Source organism: Petromyzon marinus, chromosome 2 (genome assembly GCF_048934315.1).
Source record: "Petromyzon marinus isolate PM22_M1 ecotype Great Lakes invasive population chromosome 2, UKy_Petmar_22M1.pri1.0, whole genome shotgun sequence".
Taxonomy (NCBI): Eukaryota; Metazoa; Chordata; class Hyperoartia; order Petromyzontiformes; family Petromyzontidae; genus Petromyzon; species Petromyzon marinus.
The window spans coordinates 24,177,124-24,198,408 of NC_133668.1; the positions used below are offsets into that span (position 1 = coordinate 24,177,124).

Below are 21,285 nucleotides of genomic sequence, written 5' to 3' on the forward strand. Positions count from 1 at the left end.
TCAAAATGATGAAAGAATAAGAATAGGCTTTAACCTTTCTGGCAATAAAACTGTTCGCCTTTTGGCAATCTCTGGTCTAACACTTTTGAGACACGGCCATAAGGAAGGCTGTCTCTGGTGTAGGCCAATTAGTTTCAAAGACAATGCATACATTACACTATGTGACACAATTTTTGTTCCTGGGTAGTAAGTATTATTTCAAAATTGCTTATGCCTAAAAAGCATAGAAAATGGCTATTATTCCCCACAAACTTTGCTTTTGTGACCAGGACAGTGATATTTAAAATTTTTCCTATTTTCAATGAGAAAACTGGCGAATATGTTTTGTTTCGTTCACATAAAGTCAGAAAAAAACAAGATATGAATAAAAATGAACATGTATTTATGCTAAAGTAATACAAAAATTACTACAAAAGATTTAGAAGTGAGGCAATTTTCGAGATTTACGATTATACTGTAAAGCACTTTCACGAATCAGCCCCCATCATGTTCTCCTTATACTGTCCTTGGTAGCAGCGTTCAAAGTCCAGGATATCCTGGTGGAAGCACTGGCCTTGCTCCTCCGAGTACGCTCCCATGTTCTAAAGATGAGCATCAAGGATACGGACTTTGAGGGACATCCTACAGCCCATTGTGCCATAGTTCTTCACCAGCTCCAGGAAGCCACGAACCACTGCGACAAAGCTGTTCCAAGCCGCTTCCTCCTTACTAGTGAGCATCTTGGGGAATGTATTGCACTCCAGGATCTTCTTTATCTGTGGTCTGACGAAGACACTGGCTTTGATCTTTACCTCAGACAGCTTAGGGAAGAAGTCTTCAAGGTACTTGTAGGCTGCCGACCCCTTATCTACAGCTCTGACAAATTGTTTCATGAGGCCCAATTTGATGTGCAGTGGTGGCATCAGCACCTTCCGGGGGTCCACCAATGGCTCCCACTTGAAGTTGTTCTTCCCCACATATAACTCGGTCCGCTGTGGCCAGTCCCGCCTGTGGTAGTGTGCCTTGGTGTCCCTGCTGTCCCAAATGCAAAGATAGCAGGGAAACTTGATAAACTCGCCTTTAATACATTTTATAACATAAAATTCCGAGCAACAGTCCATCTTACTTTCCAGAGTTTTTTTGCATTGCTCGCAGGTGAAATAAGGTGCCCAGTGTTTGCCTTGATCCCCGACAGGCATGCCGAAATATGCCTTATAGGCCTCACATATCTTAGCAGATGCTTCCACAGAGTACTTCTTCACTCTTGTCTTGATAAATTTGCCGCAAACATAGCAAAATGCATCTGCCGGATGCTTGTAGCCTCTTGATGCCATCTCAAAAATGCAGATATGTATCCACTTAGGCAGCTGGAACTAAACTGAACTAGTGGGCTTAAGGCCCCTGTATTTATATTACTGAAAAGTTCTAGAATGTTCTCGAAAGAAAATAAATTTAATAATAGAATACGACGTTTCGATCACAACACAAGCAACCGTCATCAAGTAACAATGAATGAGAAAACAAACCTAGTAAACTTATAAATATAATGCAATACAACACAGAGAGTCGGCTAACAAAAAAGTTGGCACCTTACCTGGTTGATTACATTCTTCCAAAGATTGCTTAATTTGAGAGAGAGAGACAAAACACAGACACGGAGACACATAAACATACACACAAGTAGATAGAGACACAGAGAGAGACACAACATAGACAAATAGAGAGACAACGCCTCTGTGTCGAGGCCTTAAATAGAGAGAGGGGGCGGGGGGTGGGGCAGAGAGAGAGAGGTGGGGGGTAAAGAAAAATGAGAGAGTTGTGTGGAATTACTGCATTGGCATTGCTGCTACATTGGCATTGTTGCTGCATTGGCATTGATGCTGCATTGGCATTGATGCTGCATTGGCATTGTTGCTGCATTGGCATTGTTGCTGCATTGGCATTATTGCTACATTGGCATTGCTGCTACATTGGCATTGTTGCTGCATTGGCACTTGTGCACCGCCCATGCTCCTGGTGGTGTTGATACACTTGGGCTACGCCCATCCCCAAACCTTTATAAACAGTTTTCCTTTAGAGGCTGACTCCTTTGCCTGATGACGACCACTTGTGTTGCGATCGAAACGTCGTGATTTGTTTTATTTTATTTATAACTACGTGACTTTACCAAAGAGTACTATTATTATTTAATTTATTTTATTTTGACGTGACTTTACCGAAAGAACCAAAGAGTAATTCTTGCAGTCACGAATGCTGCGAATCAAATGTTATAGAAGTTACTCCGAGTTTACTCAGCACTGAATCTATCTCGAATGTTCTGGAAAATAGGTACATTTCAAAATATCACTGTCCTGGTCACAAAAACAAAGTTTGTGTAGATTAATAACCATTTTCTGTACTTTTGAGGCATAAGCAATTAGGAAATAACACTTACTAACCAGGAACAAAAAAAATGTATTACCCAGTGTTATCAGAGCATGTTTGTTTGCATGTTTTGCTTCAAGCATATGTGGTTAATGCAGACTTGATGCCTTACCATAGGTATCTAATTGGCTTCTGAACATTTTAACACCTGCTGTGTTGCCAGAAAGGGTAAAGCCATATTCTTGACGTAAATAATATTTAAAAGAGTATGTTTATTAAAACAAATATGTTGATTAAAACATCTAACTTATACTTGTAGGTGCTTTCAACCAAGAGGTGTATCCGTAATTTAGATGAAGCATATTTGGCTATTTTGAAAACATCTTTACTTTCCAAATGTTCCCTAATACCATTTGAGATATGCATCTTTTTAAGTTATTGTTATATTTACAGAAACTTTCACTTGATAAAATAGCAAGCAGTTTCACTAAAATTTGATATTAGCAGTGAAGAATTAATATTTACCATTGATTCACTTAAAATAGTAATTGCTATCAATATATGTTTTCCCTTTATGTAAATTTTTGACCCGTGGTATCCTTGGCCCAAATGGCAAATGTGCAATGGAATAGTTGTATTTTTGGCGGGAGGCTGATGAATTTCAACAATACTGAGCATGACGTTTTTGTTTATTGCCCTATCATTTGCCGTAATGTGCAGGTGCAAGGGAGGAGGCCTGTTGGACTGCCATCTAATTGGCCCTCTCTTTAGGTAGGCTTCGCGACGTGCGATGACTTGTGTGTGTGGTGTCCTGTGCGCACAACATGACTGAACAATTGCAATCAAATGCAGGTGCATTGGCTTCACAGAGCAGGACTGCACTCAGCCGTGGGTGGAACCGGCCCTTCACTATGGGAATAGGTAACGCCAAGCAAACCCGTCTGTGCTTCTCTCTGCGGCGCCGCAGCTCCTCGGGTGTCTTAACTAACCTCCCGGAAACGTTATTCACCTTGCTTCAGTTCCTCAAATCATCTAATTACACCGTCGTTTGGGATTTCCCTCTTTCCATTCTGCCTCGATTTGTTTACTAACATAACCGAGATTTAATTCATGGACAATGATGTTGGATTCCTTACACGAGCACTCATTTCTCTTCACCTAATTTAATAATATTGCATGCGTACAGAAATTAGCAACTCATGTGACCCTTTCAGCTTTTCACTAATATTATCTGCCAAACAGTTGGCCACTTCTACGCAAATATATTGTCATGTAATATAGTGTCAAAATTAGAGTACGTATTTATAGTGTTATTTGTTACATCACTAATAATTTAACATAAAATATATTCGCAGTTGTCATCAGTTACGAGGAACTGCAATATAATCAGCTTAAAATGGACAACATTCCTAAATTGAGGCTGTATCTATTTCAAACAAGATACATGAACATGTTAATTGTAGTACATAGTGTCAGATCCTTTACACTAGTGTGAACAGGAAACTTTAAACAAGTGGTCTGTATCTTAAGCCCCTAAACAAGAGATGAAAATGCATTACAAATATTGTATGTGTTATAGCGATGCTATTTCTGGCATCTATAGTGAGGGAAAAAAGTATTTGATCCCCTGCTGATTTTGTACGTTTGCCCACTGACAAAGAAGTGATCAGTCTATACTTTTAATGGAAGATTTATTTGAACAGTGAGATACAGAATAACAAAACAAATCCAGAAAAACGCATGTCAAAAATGTTATAAATTAATTTGCATTTTAATGAGGGAAATAAGTATTTGACCTCTCAATCAGAAAGATTTCTGGCTCCCAGGTGTCTTTTATACAGGTAACGAGCTGAGATTAGGAGCACACTCTTAAAGGGAGTGCTCATAATCTCAGCTTGTTACCTTTATAAAAGACACCTGTCCACAGAAGCAATCAATCAGATTCTAAACTCTCCACCATGGCCAAGACCAAAGAGCTCTCCAAGGATGTCAGGGACAAGATTGTAGACCTACACAAAGCTGGAATGGGCTACAAGACCATTGCCAAGCAGCTTGGTGAGAAGGTGACAACAGTTGGTGCGATTATTCGCAAATGGAAGAAACACAAAATAACTGTCAATCTCCCTCGGCCTGGGGCTCCATGCAAGATCTCACCTCGTGGAGTTTAAATGATCATGAGAACGGTGAGGAATCAGCCCAGAACTACACGGGAGGATCTTGTCAATGATCTCAAGGCAGCTGGGACCATAGTCACCAAGAAAACAATTGGTAACACACGACGCCATGAAGGACTGAAATCCTGCAGTGCCCGCAAGGTCCCCCTGCTCAAGAAAGCACATAAACATGCCCGTCTGAAGTTTGCCAATGAACATCTGAATGATTCAGAGGACAACTGGGTGAAAGTGTTGTGGTCAGATGAGACCAAAATAGAGCTCTTTGGCGTCAATTAACTCGCCATGTTTGGAGAATGAGGAATGCTGCCTATGACCCCAAGAACACCATCCCCACCGTCAAACATGGAGGTGGAAACAGTATGCTTTGGGGGTGTTTATCTGCTAAGGGGACAGGACAACTTAACCGCATCAAAGGGACAATAGACGGGGCCATGTACCGTCAAAACTTGGGTGAGAACCTTCCCTCAGCCAGGGCATTGAAAGTGGGTCATGGATGGGTATTCCAGCATGATAATGACCCAAAACACACGGCCAAGGCAACAAAGGAGTGGCTCAAGAAGAAGCACATTAAGGTCCTGGAGTGGCCTAGCCAGTCTCCAGACCTTAATCCCATAGAAAATCTGTGGAGGGAGCTGAAGGTTCGAGTTGCCAAACGTCAGCCTCGAAACCTTAATGACTTGGAGAAGATCTGCAAAGAGGAGTGGGACACAATCCCTCCTGAGATGTGTGCAAACCTGGTGGCCAACTACAAGAAACGTCTGACCTCTGTGGTTGTCAACAAGGGTTTTGCCACCAAGTACTAAGTTATGTTTTGCAGAGGGGTCAAATACTTATTTCCCTCATTAAAATGCAAATCCATTTATAACATTTTTGACATGCGTTTTTCTGGATTTTTTTTGTTGTTATTCTGTCTCTCACTGTTCAAATAAACCTACCATTAAAATTATAGACTGATCATTTCTTCGTCAGTGGGCAAACGTACGAAATCAGCAGGGGATCAAATACTTTTTTCCCTCACTGTAAAACATTCTAATATGCATTGTTCATGAATGGTGTTTTAAGAGTTTGTTCACTAATTGACTAAAACAAGCTAATATACCACCCTTTAAAACTGGTAAGAACAAACATTTCTAATACTAGTGAGTTATCACTGGCTCAGGATCACTTATGCCTCAATAATAATTTAAGCAAAGAGACAGACGTATTATTTTGTATCTGATACTCATAGATTATAGTTGCGCACTGAGTGGCTCGTGTAAATTATAATAATGTTCTTGAAGGGTTAGATATTAAAAGGACGCATCAGTTTAAAATCTTGAATTGCTTTAAATATCATAACAAGGGAGGGAGGGTAGGGAATGTGCGCTCAGACCTGTCCTATGGAGACATTGGGTTTTGTGCAGGAGGATTTTGGATCATAAGACTGCACCAGGGACGGTCTAGTACATCTGTGCATGTGTATACCATTATATGTTATATTTTATGGACACAATTTGATGAAATAATATTCACGATTGTGATCGTTTCACAGATATACACCTGTGTTTTATTGTTTCCTTCCACACACGCCAAACTTGTGTATATACGTGGTTTTCTAGAAATAGCTTGCATCAAGATCAGTTTGACAAGTGCATGCCCTGCAACTAATGCTGCAGTCCTATTCCTTCAATGTTATTGTGTTGTACAATATAGCGAGAGTTCATGGAGTTATAATTGTTGTCAGACTTCCTAGTACATCTGGTGGAGGGAAAGGTTCCGTGTACAGTGCCACATTGATGTCCTGATCACAGGTCCTCCCACGCAGTGCAACATTGAACTGCGCAAATTATTTTTTTCTTTGTAATTTTCTGCTACTTTCCATCAAAACACATGGCTTGATCACTGAGGTATCAAGTCTGATGTCATTACTCAGTTGAAATTGTCAGGAAGAGCTCCCATGTCACGGCATTGATATTAAAATTGTTGGAGATGTGAGCAGTCATGTGTGCAGGTGCTAATCTTATTGCAATATGTTAGTTTAAATTTGTCGCGTGCATTTGTTTTCATCAATTCTCCGAGTGAAAGCCTCTTCTTGGAAATGTTTGTTATTACAGTGAACTGCTCATAGCCAAACTAATCACTCAGTACAATGTTTTATTAAATATATATTTACATGTAAATAACATATGATAAATAAAAAGTAGAATTAACTAAATGTTTAATACTTACAACTTAGTAATACTTGAAATACATGACAGTTTTTTTAAGTCACTTGCCATCACCGTGAAGCAGAGGTAGAAGGTCAAGGTTCACTGAATGTGGAAGACTGAATAGGTTTGCTGGTGGGCTAGAAGAATGTATTTTGTTTATTTGTGAAATATATAGAAAATAATAAAAAAAACAATAGAGTGCGTGAGCAAAGCATGCGAATTGGGTTAATGGTATTTGCTAACTAAGTACAGTATATGGCTTTTGAGTTCCTAGTGTACAACTGAATGTCGATTGTACTTATTATTAAGTAAGAATGTCATCTGTTATGGCGCAAACCTTTAATTATTGTGGAAAACTGTTTCCGTTGGAGTGTTTTTTGTTTAATTACATTTTATTCGTTTATTTAAGGTAGCCTTTCTGACTTCCTCCTAAATCTGGGTTACTAGAATCTGGCTTTGAGTGCAATGTCATATTTTGCGATATGGAACAAAAGATGCGAGTCATGCAGAATGTCAAAACATGAAAGCAGCTGTGGTCCGAATTAGCATAGCTTTCATTATTTATTTAATTTTATATTTTACATCAGCGATTTGGACCAAAACTGGCACTTAAAGTTTGAAACTCAAGTGTAGGACTTTTCATCGTGTACACAAAGCCTTTTGCTATGCATACATATTCAAGGGTTTTGTTTTACAAAAAATAACACCAAGTGCCCTGAAGAATTCCCTTTTTTATTTTCATGAAAAATACGAATCTAACATATACATTTGGGGTTTGCAAAAATATCTTTGAAGCACTTTGAACAAAAGACTCCTCGAAGCTGCTCTTTTATCGTTGTAGAGGCATGGTTCTATTCGAACTGAATTAAAAAGCCATCCACACTGTGAATTAAAATTTGAAGGTAATTACATGCAGCTCTGTGACGGAACCAGTGCCTTTCCTGACATTTACACGGGCTTGCCAATTTAAATGCCTCGAGTAAAGTGTACCTCGTCCTTACTAAATTACCAGTGCTGCCCGCAAGGATTCCTGTCTCCCTGCTGACCTTTTCTGGTCGCCCTTCCAATTTCCTACAGAGCTCTGGTGCTCAAACTCATTTTTAATGCCGTAAGGTGCAAGCACCGAGGCTGTATTTATACGTAGCATCCGTAGTTTTTCGACAACAATCTGTTGTTTAATGCTTACACAAGTTCTCCATATTCATCATCTTGTTGATACAGATTTATATTGGTGCTTCCTCGCTGCAGATGTTGAGTTGAATGTTCCAAAGCTATAAACCACATCAACAGGGCATCCGAAGCTTGTTTTCATGCAGCGGTGTTGTTCGTCACCAGTTATTGACTATGTTTCCCTGCTCTGCCTCATTTACAGCCAGACAGCCTTAATACTCCAGCATAATCGCTAGATACGAAAATATTTGTGCCCCACTTGAATTGACAAACATTCATCGCTTAGCAACAGGCCATCGAGTTCAGTGGGGCAGTGTATGTAGCGCATCTGCTTGTAAGAGAGATGAGGGATGTTGTCCCCCTCTGAGTTAGGGCGCCTGATGCGTTGTCTTGAGCTCTGCGTATTGCCATTACATTTTTAGACTTTGCTACGCACGAAAGGTACGCGATTCATGTGGACATGGTTGTTTGTTCAATGTTCGCCGAAGCTGCAGGTGCTGAATTGCATTTCACAGGATACAGCTCTCAACGTTGCTCTTTTTTTACATTGGAAAATAATCTCATGGCACACACAAGCTGTTGGTGTTGGTGAGCTGTTTGTGAGCCGCTCTAACCAGATAAGATGTCAATATAAATGTATTAAAGCTCTAATATCCCGATACAAAATGCAATCAATTTCGGAGGCTAATTTTTAATGATGTGCCCATGCTCCAGTGCACATATGCAGCGCTTAGCTCCTTTTTTCGTAAAATGTTTCAAAATTGCTTCTGACACCATCACTTAATTCAGGAAAAGAATATAAAATAGAAAGTAATATTGTTTGAAAAATTCAAGAGTTATACGTACCATTCTTTGGCCATAAACGGCAGGGCGGTGGGCAGGATATTGGTGGGGAACCAGGCCTGAAGGAGAATCACTGTTTTGTGTTGTGTCATGTGGGCAGGACCGGCTCCCCAGTGCTGGCGGTCATGGCAGTGGGGGGGCTGTTTGCCTGCGTCATGCTGCTGCTGCTTGCCGTCGTATGCGTTCGTCGGCGCAACATCGCGCGCAAGCGCGCCATGCGGCGCTACATCGAAAAGGAGGTGAGCCTCGGCAGAGACTACAAGGAAACTCACACACTTAACTCTAAGCTAAAGTTTAGCCGATGATGAACAGAAAAAAGCTGTGCGCAACTTGAATCAAACAAACAAACAACGATCAATGTTCCTACTTTTATTTCAACCAGATTGCTGTGCAAATGCATTTTTCTGATGAGATTGCCGTGTACATGCATCATATCGTAGAAATCCTAATGTATGTATGTTGAACGCATGGATGGACTTCCTCTACAGGAGAGCTCTAGAGAGCTCTCCTGTAGAGGGTATTTGGCCTACTCTTCCACACTGGCCAAACATCTTAGCAGAGATGTGAGTACCCCAAATGTTATCCTACAAGATGCGACCTGCCAATCGTTTGACTTTGGTGTACCTGTTCATACTTGTGTGTGTATATGTATTTATGTATGTTGAACTTCTTTCGCTCCAAACATATCCAACCGCATACCATCCGATTAATTTGCTTACACTCAGTGCATTAAGTCCAACTCACAGTGCTACGAAACATTTGTGGTGCACAGATTCCACTGCCACGTGAACTTCAAAACATACGGTGTTCCTTTAAAAAGTCACGCATCATCGTGTCCCAGTACAATAGCCAACATTCACAAATTGACAATTAAATTTAAGTTGTGAAGAAAATACTATTCGTTGTTTATAAGTCTGTTTTGCAATATATATGTGTAGTATCTCAATAGGTTTCCACCGACTTAAAGCTTTCGTGACTGCAGGAATTCATATTCTTTGGGTCTTTCGGTAAAGTCACGTAGATAGGTTCAAATTAATAAAATACAAATAAAAATGTTTATGATCAAATGACTTCATACAGTACATATTAAATTATAACAATAATTATATTGTCATGAAGGGGAGGTACAGGGAAGGACAACAAACTAAAGACAAAAAGCAGTTCTAAATAAATTAATTTTTACAATCTAGATCATTTAAAAGTGCATAGCTCCAATAGCTTTCTAATATTAGAAGGAAGAGATTCAAGACGGCCGCAGAAGCGAATCTGATGCGGTGACCGTCTTTGTTCGATGGCTAGCTAAAAGCCGCTGCAAGGATGGCCCGAGTTTCTGTGATGGTTTATGCTCCTTGACAAGAAAATAATTATTCTGATCACAGCAACACTGGGGATATGCAAGTGAAGCTCAAGATACACATGTATGGTATTAGGCTAACATCTTGCTATATTGGCTTTCCAACCTCATTCCAAGCGATTCCTCTTATAACTCGGAAACTGCACACCTCCATGTAACATGGTTCCCATTTATCGTTTAGCATGCAATAACTCTCCCAACACCCTACAAAAAAAATCACTGGTCCACCCAAGGATGGAGAACTGCTTCCACATCTCAGCTGTTCGTTTAGCACGTAGGCTTAGCTGTTGTTGTGCAGGTGTTGTTGTGTCAAAGCTAAAAACTTTTGATGGACTCCGATCAAACCTTTTTGACAACCCAGGCCCCACTCATCTCTTGCCTCGTCTATCTCATCATTGCTCTGTTACCTGTCCACCCGTGCTACTCGTACATCTGTAGTGTACTAATTCAGAGACACTAGTAGGAGGCGTTATCCCTCTTGTTTATTCCAGCTCTCACAGCCATAGTGGATAACTCCATACCGGGTCGGGACAGCCAACATGCTTCCAGACCCACAGCTTGAAGAGGTGAAGACCACGACGACAGCAGCACGACGAGTTCCATTCCCGATGGCAGCAGCCCCGACTGTGAGTCGGAGCTCGCCTTTTATTCTCCTCAGTGTGGCCAGGCTCCGCCCTCGGCCATGCACCCTTCTGGATCCCCCAGAAGGCTCCGGGCTTGGCCCACGGGTCCAACTGGTAGAGCGGGCTGCTACCCCTAATTCCATTGTCTACCAATCTCCCAGCATCATGCGCTGCAGTGACTCATTCAATGTCACTAAATCAGCCCCCGCCGTGAAAAAAAAACTGCCATCTTGGCTGACCTTTATACATCGCATACCGGGACGATGAATACAACAATATCCACGCAACATTCGCAATGCATGGCAACACTCCAGCCCCCAAAATATCAGCAACCGAACAATGAGTAGGGGCGGTCATCTTAACCGAACCGTCTTGGAATGGGTCTATGTCACCGGCCCCTCGTATGGGCCCGGCATGGATCTTCCGGGGACCCCAGGGGTAACCCGAGAAAGGCCCAACGGGCACAGTCCCTCCAAAGACGAAGATGGAGGAAAATAAGAAGCGGGTGGTGGTCATCCCGTCCACCCCGATCTGTCTGTGGGTGGCGCCGTCGGCGGTTCCATGGGTGTCAGGCCCTGGGATCCTGCAGATGGAGGAACAGAGCCTCGCTGAAGCGCATCATCTGTAACCGTACGTCCGGCTCCGTCGGACAAATCAAACACCCGGCCATCAGATGGTGGAGATAAAACGCCCTCATAAGGTGGAAGATAGTGCTTCAGTCGTGACGGGTGCACATACCAACGCCTGCGACCAACCTGGATCCGCACACACTGTGGCCTCCTCACCTCAATTACTTCCACCGGGACTTGCCATGGCCTATGTAATTTAGGAGACCTGCCTAGAGGCACCTGGGGGCAATGCAGTAATGCCCTCACCCCAGGTTTCCACGGGTTTTCAGACTCCTTAAGCCCAGCCAGTTTTTCATTCGCAGCCTGCCGCTTGGCCGAATTGCCACGGGACGCCTCCCGTGCTTCCGTCAACCGCTTAAGGGTGAGGCTCATAAGTCCCGGCACAGTGGCTCTCTTCTTGCTCGGCTCAATAATGAACTGGGCTTCCAACGGGGTGGTCACATTCTCTTCCATACATTAAAAAATTAGGAGAACCCGGTAGAGGCATGGGGAGCCATCCTATAGGCCGCAAGAATCCCCGGAACATGTAGGTCCCAATCGGACTGTGCCTCATTGACTTGTTGGCACAACATGGAAATAAGAATTCTATGTAAACGCTTTACCATTCCATCAGTCAGGGGATGGTAGGGTGAAGTTCGAATTTTCTTTGTACCCAACAAGTCACATACCTCTTGCAACAATTTTGAAGAAAAATTTCGACCTTGGTCCATAAGGAGACGTTCCAGGGCCCCTTTATCCAACACGTAACCATGCAGGAACACGTCCGTAATGGATGCCGCCAACTGATCCGGCAGGGGCCATGCCACCGACCATCGCGACAGGTACTCGCGATGGTTGGTGGCAGAGTGGTAGGAAATGGCTCGAGAATATCGACGGCAACGAGCTAATTTACACGGGACACCCCGATAGGCTGCAACGGTGTTCGGGCCAGCCTCGGTGGGGGCTTCCGGCGAGTACATTCCACGCAACTCTTAAGCACGTTGTGGACGTCTTCCAACATCCCGGGCCAAAAGAAGTCATGCTTCAACATCGATGTTTTCCGCACCCCTAGGTGCATCAGCCGCACATGGGCAGCTCTTGTTACCCTACCCCGCAGAGCAGTTGGCACAACGATACATTACCGCTGTACCTCCCTATCCCAGCGCATTAGTAGCCCATCTCGGAGGACCACGGGGCAAATACCCCTGGACCCTTCCTATCACTTGGCACACCAATGCGGTGCCGTATTTTCAGTAAGGAGGTGTCCTCTGCCTGGAGGAGCCCCCATTCCTCGTGCACAAGATCAATGGTGTTATCGCGTGCCACCACCACTACTGGCGGCGGAGCATCCACCGACGCTACAACGGCACCTGGCTCCCCTGCATCCACCTGCTTACAATGGCCGGTGCCCATAAAACACGCGCTCTTGCTCTTCAGCGATAACCATGACAGAGCGTCTGCATTTCAGTGGCACAACCCTTTCCTAAAGGTGACTTTGAACGAATAATCTTGCAAAATTTCCAACCATTGCGAGAGTTGCGCGGATGGCTGGTCAACGCGTAGCGCTTATTGCAAAGCCGCGTGGTCCGTGCATACCACGAACTGCCTGCCATAGAGGTACGGGCGGTACTGCTGTACAAAGTGCACGATATCATCTTCTTTGTAGGTTTTGACTTTAACATAGCTATTTCTGTGAACAGTCACAAGCTAATCCCTCAACTGTTTCAATGCTAAATTCTCCTGTTTGATATGTAAACCCCTTTGTCAAGGTGCCTCACTTCTCCCAACCAGCTTAAAAGACGCTGCGAATTTTAGCAGCGAATTTTAGCCGCGTTCATTGTAGCTCTGTCGTCCCGACAAGGTTTGTTCCTTTCACCTGAAGAAGGCCACTTGTGTTGTGGCTGAAACGTCGTGAGAATTTTATTGTTTTATTTTATTATTTTATTCTCATTATACGTGACTTTACCCAAAGAACCAAAGAAAATGAATCCTTGCAGTCACGAAAGCTTTAAATCGAAATTTAAAGTGCACGATAGCCAACAACTCGTGGCGCTTGACACAATAGCGCTGCTCTGTCGTGGACAGCACTCGGCTACTGTAAGCGACCATGCTCTCCACCCGGTTCTCCACCTGCGACAACATGGCGCCGATCCCGGTATCGCTGGCGTCCGTATCCAACACAAACTGCAAGGTGAAATCGGGGTACCGAAGGGGGGTTGCGTTCACGAGGCCGTCACGCAGCGTAACAAATACGGCCTCCTCCTCCTTCCCCCACCGAATCCTCTGGCCTTTTGCTCCGGGCGTGGCCCACAGGTCCAACTGATAGAGCGGGCTGCTACCCCTAATTCCATTGTCTACCAATCTCCCAGCGCCATGCGCTACAGTGATTCATTCAATGTCACTACACTTCCATAGTCAGTGCATTTCTGAAGTCTCTCACATTACTGCAGATGTCTGTTGACCTACTTGTGTTACTCACTTGCCTTCATCTCTCCATGTGAATTGTCTCCTTGTTGACCTACCACTCAAAGTGTTGTGTCTCTCAACTCTTCACGTTGCTCTCTTCGGCCATTTACCACTTTTATATAGACGTGTTTGATGTGATCAGTCTCGATTTTGTACAATTGAACAATTTCTACTCCTTCTGGCAGTATGACTTGTGCACAGGAGCAACTAAAAATGCCGTTCTTTGAAAGAAAATAAATCACGTACGCTGTACGCCGGACTCACGATCTATACATTTTAAGCCAGATTCATACTTTACATGGCATATATTTACTAAACAAAGGTAAACTAATGTTGTCCTCATACTTTTAAACAAAATTATGCACAATTACAGATTTTTTTTAATATCCACATTATGAACCACGATGTGCTATGAAAAAAAAAGGTAATTGTCCAAAGCATCCCCAATCACATATTTTCATTTTAGGCAGTGCCATTGATATTCCCTTCTTTGTTACATGTGCTTGCGCACCACTGCTAATGCAGTGTCACCAAATAAAGTGTTTTCTTTGGACTGTGCAGTATACGCCTTGTAAAGATATCACAGGTTATCCCCAACAGCCACGACTCATCAATGCAATGTCAGCGGTGGTGTTCTGCCTGCCTCCCCCCCCCCCCCCCCCCGTTCTCCTACAGCTCGTGGAACCCCTGACTCCTAGCGGGGCAGCACCCAACCAGGCCCAGCTGCGTATCCTCAAAGAGACGGAACTCAGGAAGGGCAAGATGCTTGGCTCAGGGGCCTTCGGCACTGTGCACAAGGTGTGTGTAGCACAGCAGGTGATGGCAAAACCTAAGTGAAGCTGTATAGAAAGGATTTGGAGCCAGAACGCTGCTTTAAAATCTGCGTCCTTTTATCAATAACTGCATTCAGAAGCCTGCAAGTTTAATTCTTAGTCAATAGTCAAATCAGCTCATTGGTCCTTTTGGGTGTCACTGAATGCTCCGACAATATGCAGAGAGAGATGGGACACTTTAACGACATTCTGGGATACAGTGAGGGAAATAAGTATTTGACCCCTCTGCAAAACATGACTTAGTACTTGGTGGCAAAAACCCTTGTTGGCAATCACAGAGGTCAGACGTTTCTTGTAGTTGGCCACCAGGTTTGCACACATCTCAGGAAGGATTTTGTCCCACTCCTCTTTGCAGATCTTCTCCAAGTCATTAAGGTTTCGAGGCTGACGTTTGGCAACTCGAACCTTCAGCTCCCTCCACAGATTTTCTATGGGATTAAGGTCTGGAGACTGGCTATGCCACTCCAGGACCTTAATGTGCTTCTTCTTGAGCCACTCCTTTGTTGCCTTGGCCGTGCGTTTTGGGTCATTGTCATGCTGGAATACCCATCCACGACCCATTTTCAATGCCCTGGCTGAGGGAAGGAGGTTCTCACCCAAGATTTGATGGTACATGGCCCCGTCCATCGTCCCTTTGATGCGGTGAAGTTGTCCTGTCCCCTTAGCAGAAAAAAACACCCCCAAAGCATCATGTTTCCACCTCCATGTTTGACGATGGGGATGGTGTTCTTGGAGTCATAGGCAGCATTCCTCCTCCTCCAAACACGGCGAGTTGAGTTGATGCCAAAGAGCTCCATTTTGGTCTCATATGACCACAACACTTTCACCCAGTTGTCCTCTGAATCATTCAGATGTTCATTGGCAAACTTCAGACGGGCATGTATATGTGCTTTCTTGAGCAGGGGGATCTTGCGGGTGATGCAGGATTTCAGTCCTTCACGGCGTAGTGTGTTACCAATTGTTTTCTTGGTGACTATGGTCCCAGCTGCCTTGAGATCATTGACAAGATCCTCCCGTGTAGTTCTGGGCTGATTCCTCACCGTTCTCATGATCATTGCAACTCCATGAGGTGAGATCTTGCATGGAGCCCCAGGCCGAGGGAGATTGACAGTTCTTTTGTGTTTCTTCCATTTGCGAATAATCGAACCAACTGTTGTCACCTTCTCACCAAGCTGCTTGGCAATGGTCTTTTAGCCCATTCCAGCCTTGTGTAGGTCTACAATCTTGTCCCTGACATCCTTGGAGAGCTCTTTGGTCTTGGCCATGGTGGAGAGTTTGGAATCTGATTTATTGATTGCTTCTGTGGACAGGTGTCTTGTATTTCCCTCATTAAAATGCAAATCAATTTTTAACATTTTTACATGCGTTTTTCTGGATTTTTTTGTTGTTATTCTGTCTCTCACTGTTCAAATAAACCTACAATTAAAATTATAGACTGATAATTTCTTTGTCAGTGGGCAAACGTACAAAATCAGCAGGGGATCAAATACTTTTTTCCCTCACTGTATATCTACATGTATGTATGTTTAACTTTTTTTCGCACCGGACATAGCCAACCGTGCTAATCGGAAGTGTGGAGAAAGGAAAACAAACTAAACATAAAAGCAGGGATTCAGAAAATCTGCCCCTGTGCACTCCATGTGGTCTGGAAATGCTCCTTATACTATTGTCATAATGCTGTCGTGAGTGCGGGTTGGTGAAGGCGAGGCCCAGGATCAGTGTTGTTGTCATTAACCATCACCAGTGATTTAAGCTGTGGCTGGGAATGGAACTCGGGTCACAGGGTTCACATGCAGCATGCAAACTACTTGCATTACTGCTCCACCTTCACAAGTGGTTAATGTCAAGTTTAAAATAAAATATCTATGTATCAATCTTTCGTATCAGCAGTAATGTGGTATTTATTTTAATGGAGGTATTTGTAATTAGTACAGCAGCATGTACGTATAATTACGTAGATTAATAATTATCATACGTAACTCTTTTTAAAAATGGCCTGGTTAATTTTAGCTCTTGCCATATTGCAAAAGCAAACTGAAAACTTGTATTATCGTTGTGGTCGCAAACATGTCAGTACGTCCAGAAAACTTGCACACTATAAACTCAAAGATCCTGATTATCCATTTTGGTGCAATGACTTTCAGTCAATGTATATTTATTTTGCAATAATAACGTTCCACACTTGTGACTGCTTCTAAAAAGCATGTCCACAATCTTTCATAGACTAACAATGCACAATGTTCTGCTACGCGTCCCAAAAGCCCGGAGTCATTATCTTTTGAAATATGGACCAGACTTGATGAATGTTCATGCTGTAAAAGCGTATGAATAACTTTAGAACATTTACATTGAGTACATTGTGCACATTGTAACATCAGTGGCTTTTCTTCGGATGCAGAATCCCTACCAAGTGACAGTCATTTATAACCCTCTGTGAATGACTGTGTTTTAAGTCATGTATGTGTCTGCAGCGTGAACCACGGCAGGGCATAAAGAGAAAACACACTCCCATCTAAGCATCGTTGAGCAACACTTATTATGAACAACAGACACAGGGCATGGTTTAGGCTTTGCAGGTTACCTTTGGTAGAGTCAACTTCTTGGTCTGGTGATTCTCACACGAAAGATACTGGCTGCTTTATTGTGTCCTGGAGTTCATTTGCTTGGCCATCACATGCTAAATCAGCTATTCTGGTTTCTTGTGTAATTAATTTTCTTGATTATTGTTGTTCATATAATAACTACATAAATTGCAACAAACTATAAAATTTAGATTTTTCAAAAACAATATTAAATTTTCGAAAGCAATACATCTTAATGTTTCTGCTCATTATATAATGGTTCAGTGGAATGTTTAGGTTCAATTAGCTACTCAATGAGTCAATTAGGAATTGACTGTAAAGCCAGATTTTTGCCAAAGTATAATTTTCTTATGTCAATAATTTTGTTTCAAAAGTAAAAGTTGGCCCTATATATATCTATCTAGTGTGGACTTAAATGTGTTCACACCTTTAAAAAAAACAAGAATGCAGAAAACTTGGCCAGTTTGATGAATTTAAATGCGCTATAAATGTGTGTCACTCCTGCCAATGATCGTGCTGTGTTTCTTTAGGGGATCTGGACTCCAGAGGGTGAGGACGTAAAGATCCCTGTGGCCATCAAGGTGCTGAGAGAGGCCACATCTCCAAAAGCCAACAAGGAGATTTTGGATGTAAGGCGGTAGCCAACCATGGGTGCTGCTTTGTTTGAGAACGTTTTCAGCAGCCTGTAAAGTTAAAAAGTCAACGTGAAGAAAACGTTCATGTACCGATTATTTCATTTGTAAATTAGTTCTGTATGTTGAACTTTTTTTTATCACCGTGCATAGCCAACCATGCTAATTGGAGTTATGAAGTATTGAGCTTCATTTGTACTCGTAATAGCATCTGTAAAGAGAATGCCAAAATGGACAGGTCAATGAAATGTGTGTTCATTTACAGCCAACAGAACATGGGAAAAACCATTGCCTTCATACAAATTTTTGAGCTGAGGCAGAGACTAGATGCCAATTTTGAAAATTCGCATATTATAACACGCTGTTTGGCTCTTCAGCATGTGTTTAAAAAAAAACATTATTGTTTCCTATTACAATGTTAATATGTTGTATTGTAAACTAATTCCACCTTGAGTGAGTAGAGTGAGGGATTGCAACTTATATTTCACAAAACGTAGCAAACTGCAGTGATTTTACTGAAAGCTTTAGTTTATTGTATATGAAAACCACGTAAATAAATGCTTTTACAAAACATAAATAATATTACTTCCCATTTTTAAAAAGTGGCATGTTGTTTCTTTTCTTATATTTACTTTTCATTTATGTTTATAACTTTGACTATTTATCACGAAGATCTGTTTTTATATTAAATTGTTCATGACTATAATTATGCAATAATTATTGCATAATTAATATATATATAAAAAATATTATTTTTTTTAAATTACTTGATTGGGGAAGATACCGATATTTGTTGCTGCGGTAAAAAAAATTATGCACCATGATTTACAGGGTGTTCCAAACAGATGGACCCAATTTCAAAGCAGTATATTTCACGATGCCAAGATGTTACTATTACACAAAAAGTTACAAACGGTTTAATGAGTTATCAAGTTTTACTAACCATTTTATAAATGCTCTACGTGCCCTCCACCTGCTGTACGGACAACATCGAGACAATAGTTGAATTCGTCCCAATAACCTCTCAAAGTGTCTTCTTCCACTGAAGTCACCGCTGCCGTGATTCTGTTTTTGAGGTCTTTCAGATTCGTCACTAACGGTCTTTGACGTATCCCCACAAGAAAAAGTCGCAGGGTGTGATGAAACGCACGCTGCACCGCAATTACGGATTCAGTCTTGCTGAACTGCAGAACGCAAAATGCCTTGTGTTGTGGGGTCGCCATCTTGCGAATGACTGAGGCTAGGGGCTGTTTGTGCGCTGGAGAGGCATCTAGCAGTAATTATTTGAAACTCTATGCCCCGCCCTTTCAAGTGGTAAGAGTTTCATTCATGGGCGGTTTGTGGTTGCAGAGATATAGCAATTTCAAATCGGGTCCATCTTTTTAAACACCCTGTACAATTCAAAATCTTCTTACAGGTCTTTATACATTTAAATGAACAGTAAAATATTTATCAATTTAATAAATGGAAGCATTTGGAAGGGAAAACCATTCTAACATAGGTCCCTATCTTTAAAACATATTTTAAGCCATATGGCATCAAGTGATAGCATTTACTATATTGCACTTCCTGATTAGTCCATAACACACTGCAATGTCAGATGTACGTCATTGTCACTTGCCACTGACATTGACTGCCACAGAGATGCACCAGGTCGTGCATTTCTGCCACAAAATGTCAAATATTCTCCATCAACTAGTTTTCTTGTCGTATTTCAGAATAAAGTACCTATCAACATTATAAATGTATTAATATTTTCCTGAGAATAAAAAAGAGGGTAAATGCCTGAACATGTTGTCCCCAACTTGAATCTTGTCTGCCACTGTCCTGTCATTTTAGCTTATGAGGGTGCCTTAGATTTTATTTTTAGGTCAGGGACAGACATAGTGATGTTCTCAAAAGTAAGTAAAAAAGGACAGAAAACATTTGTGAACACTATGACATCAGGTTTTTATATACATACATATATAATATAATGTCCAATATGAGTCTTATAGACTATAAACAGCATGCTTAATACATGGATTCTGAAATCGCTATTATACATTGAATACACTTAAAATAGGTGTACATGGCGAGAAAGTAATATTGGAATGGCGGTGCCTCTATTGGCAAGTTACAAAATTTGTATTCTTTTCAAGGCCAACACATGCTTTAATACGAGGTGCATGCATTATCAGGGAACAGGCCTCTGTACAAGGACTTTACGGTGCAAAGTACTGCGCTCATGTTTAATTGGTTTCTAAGAAAGGTTTTGTAAGAGTTCATTAAGCATGTTTGGCTTACATATAAAGTAGACAATGCAATTCAACGACTAAAGTTATGAAGGTTGTTATGTGGCCAGTGTTCACACATGCCAAACGAGGATTGTATTTGCAACCACATTGCTTAATATCGGTACTCTTAACATCCTTTATATATCTCTTTAAAATATTTGATACTTTGGCTTATTAATGGCTGCATATTCCAGTGAAAGGTGTAAATATCAATTCAGGGACCATCAAAATCAAGTCTTGGTGTCGCACTTTTGGACAATTATAAATACAAATATCAAAGGATGCTAACTTGGGTGCATGAAAATATCTCATGGTGACATTGTACACAAGGGAAATTGTATTGCGAATGGGTGCTATGGCTACATTTGAGAACAGAATTACTCAAAAGCACTTGTTTGGAGAAATTTTGGGGAGTTTAGCATGTTTAATGAGTTTCTCTAAAAGTGTGTTTTTATTTGATCTCAATTAATGTTCATGTCTGTGGCATCCAACTAACATTTGAATTAATTTCCTTTTGTCGTCAACTATCCTCATTGCCATCAAAGCTGTGTTTGTATATATATATTTCTGCATTGTATTGCATCCACTGTTACAACTGATTTTAAAGTGCAGTTTTGTGAACTTAATCAATACATCAATTGCATACGTATATTATTATTATTGTCATCATAATATAAACATCTTCAGCTTTATGATTGTCTATTATATTAATTTCTTAATTATTTTATTGTTATCACCATTATAGGAGCTTTCAACTTCATTATTGCCAATACATGTAGCTGTTTACCTGATGGGAAACAATCATAGTCATGCCTTAAACTGTGAACATGCAATCACATTGCCACCCTTGGGTAGCAAATTTACCATTGATTATCCAACGTTACCATATGCCCATCCCTTGTAACCCTCACTTACTGTGTGCTAGTTTTGGCGTTTTACTAATCAACCCCTCACTGTCTATGAAACGAAATATTTACAAACAGTGAAAAAGAACCCCATGATGTAAGATGTCTGACCTCCAGTCTTGTGAATATACACCTTTAAATCATAATTTTATATCCAGAATAGAATATTTAGGTGTGATTTTACAACTTTTCAAATCCAAAGCAGATTTTACAATCACTCTATGAAGTTCTAAAAACATTTACAATTCATATTACATAGCATTATACTCTCAAGCGATTGTGGAGGG

The 21,285-nt window shown here is 41.6% G+C and overlaps 1 protein-coding gene across 5 annotated transcripts in view; it reads left to right on the forward strand.

The window, feature by feature from the left end:
• Window positions 1-21,285, forward strand: part of LOC116944809 (receptor tyrosine-protein kinase erbB-4-like) — a 234,694-nt gene that overhangs the window by 165,528 nt on the left and 47,881 nt on the right. For 3 of the 5 annotated variants that reach the window (XM_076071648.1, XM_032958571.2, XM_032958552.2), the window contains 4 exons: window positions 3,196-3,264; window positions 8,820-8,958; window positions 14,446-14,568; window positions 17,716-17,814. In XM_076071648.1, the coding sequence (XP_075927763.1) occupies window positions 3,196-3,264; window positions 8,820-8,958; window positions 14,446-14,568; window positions 17,716-17,814 (430 nt within the window). Of the gene's footprint in view, window positions 1-3,063; window positions 3,115-3,195; window positions 3,265-8,819; window positions 8,959-14,445; window positions 14,569-17,715; window positions 17,815-21,285 lie in introns of all 5 variants that reach the window. The other 2 variants (XM_032958562.2, XM_032958580.2) reach the window with 2 other exon arrangements.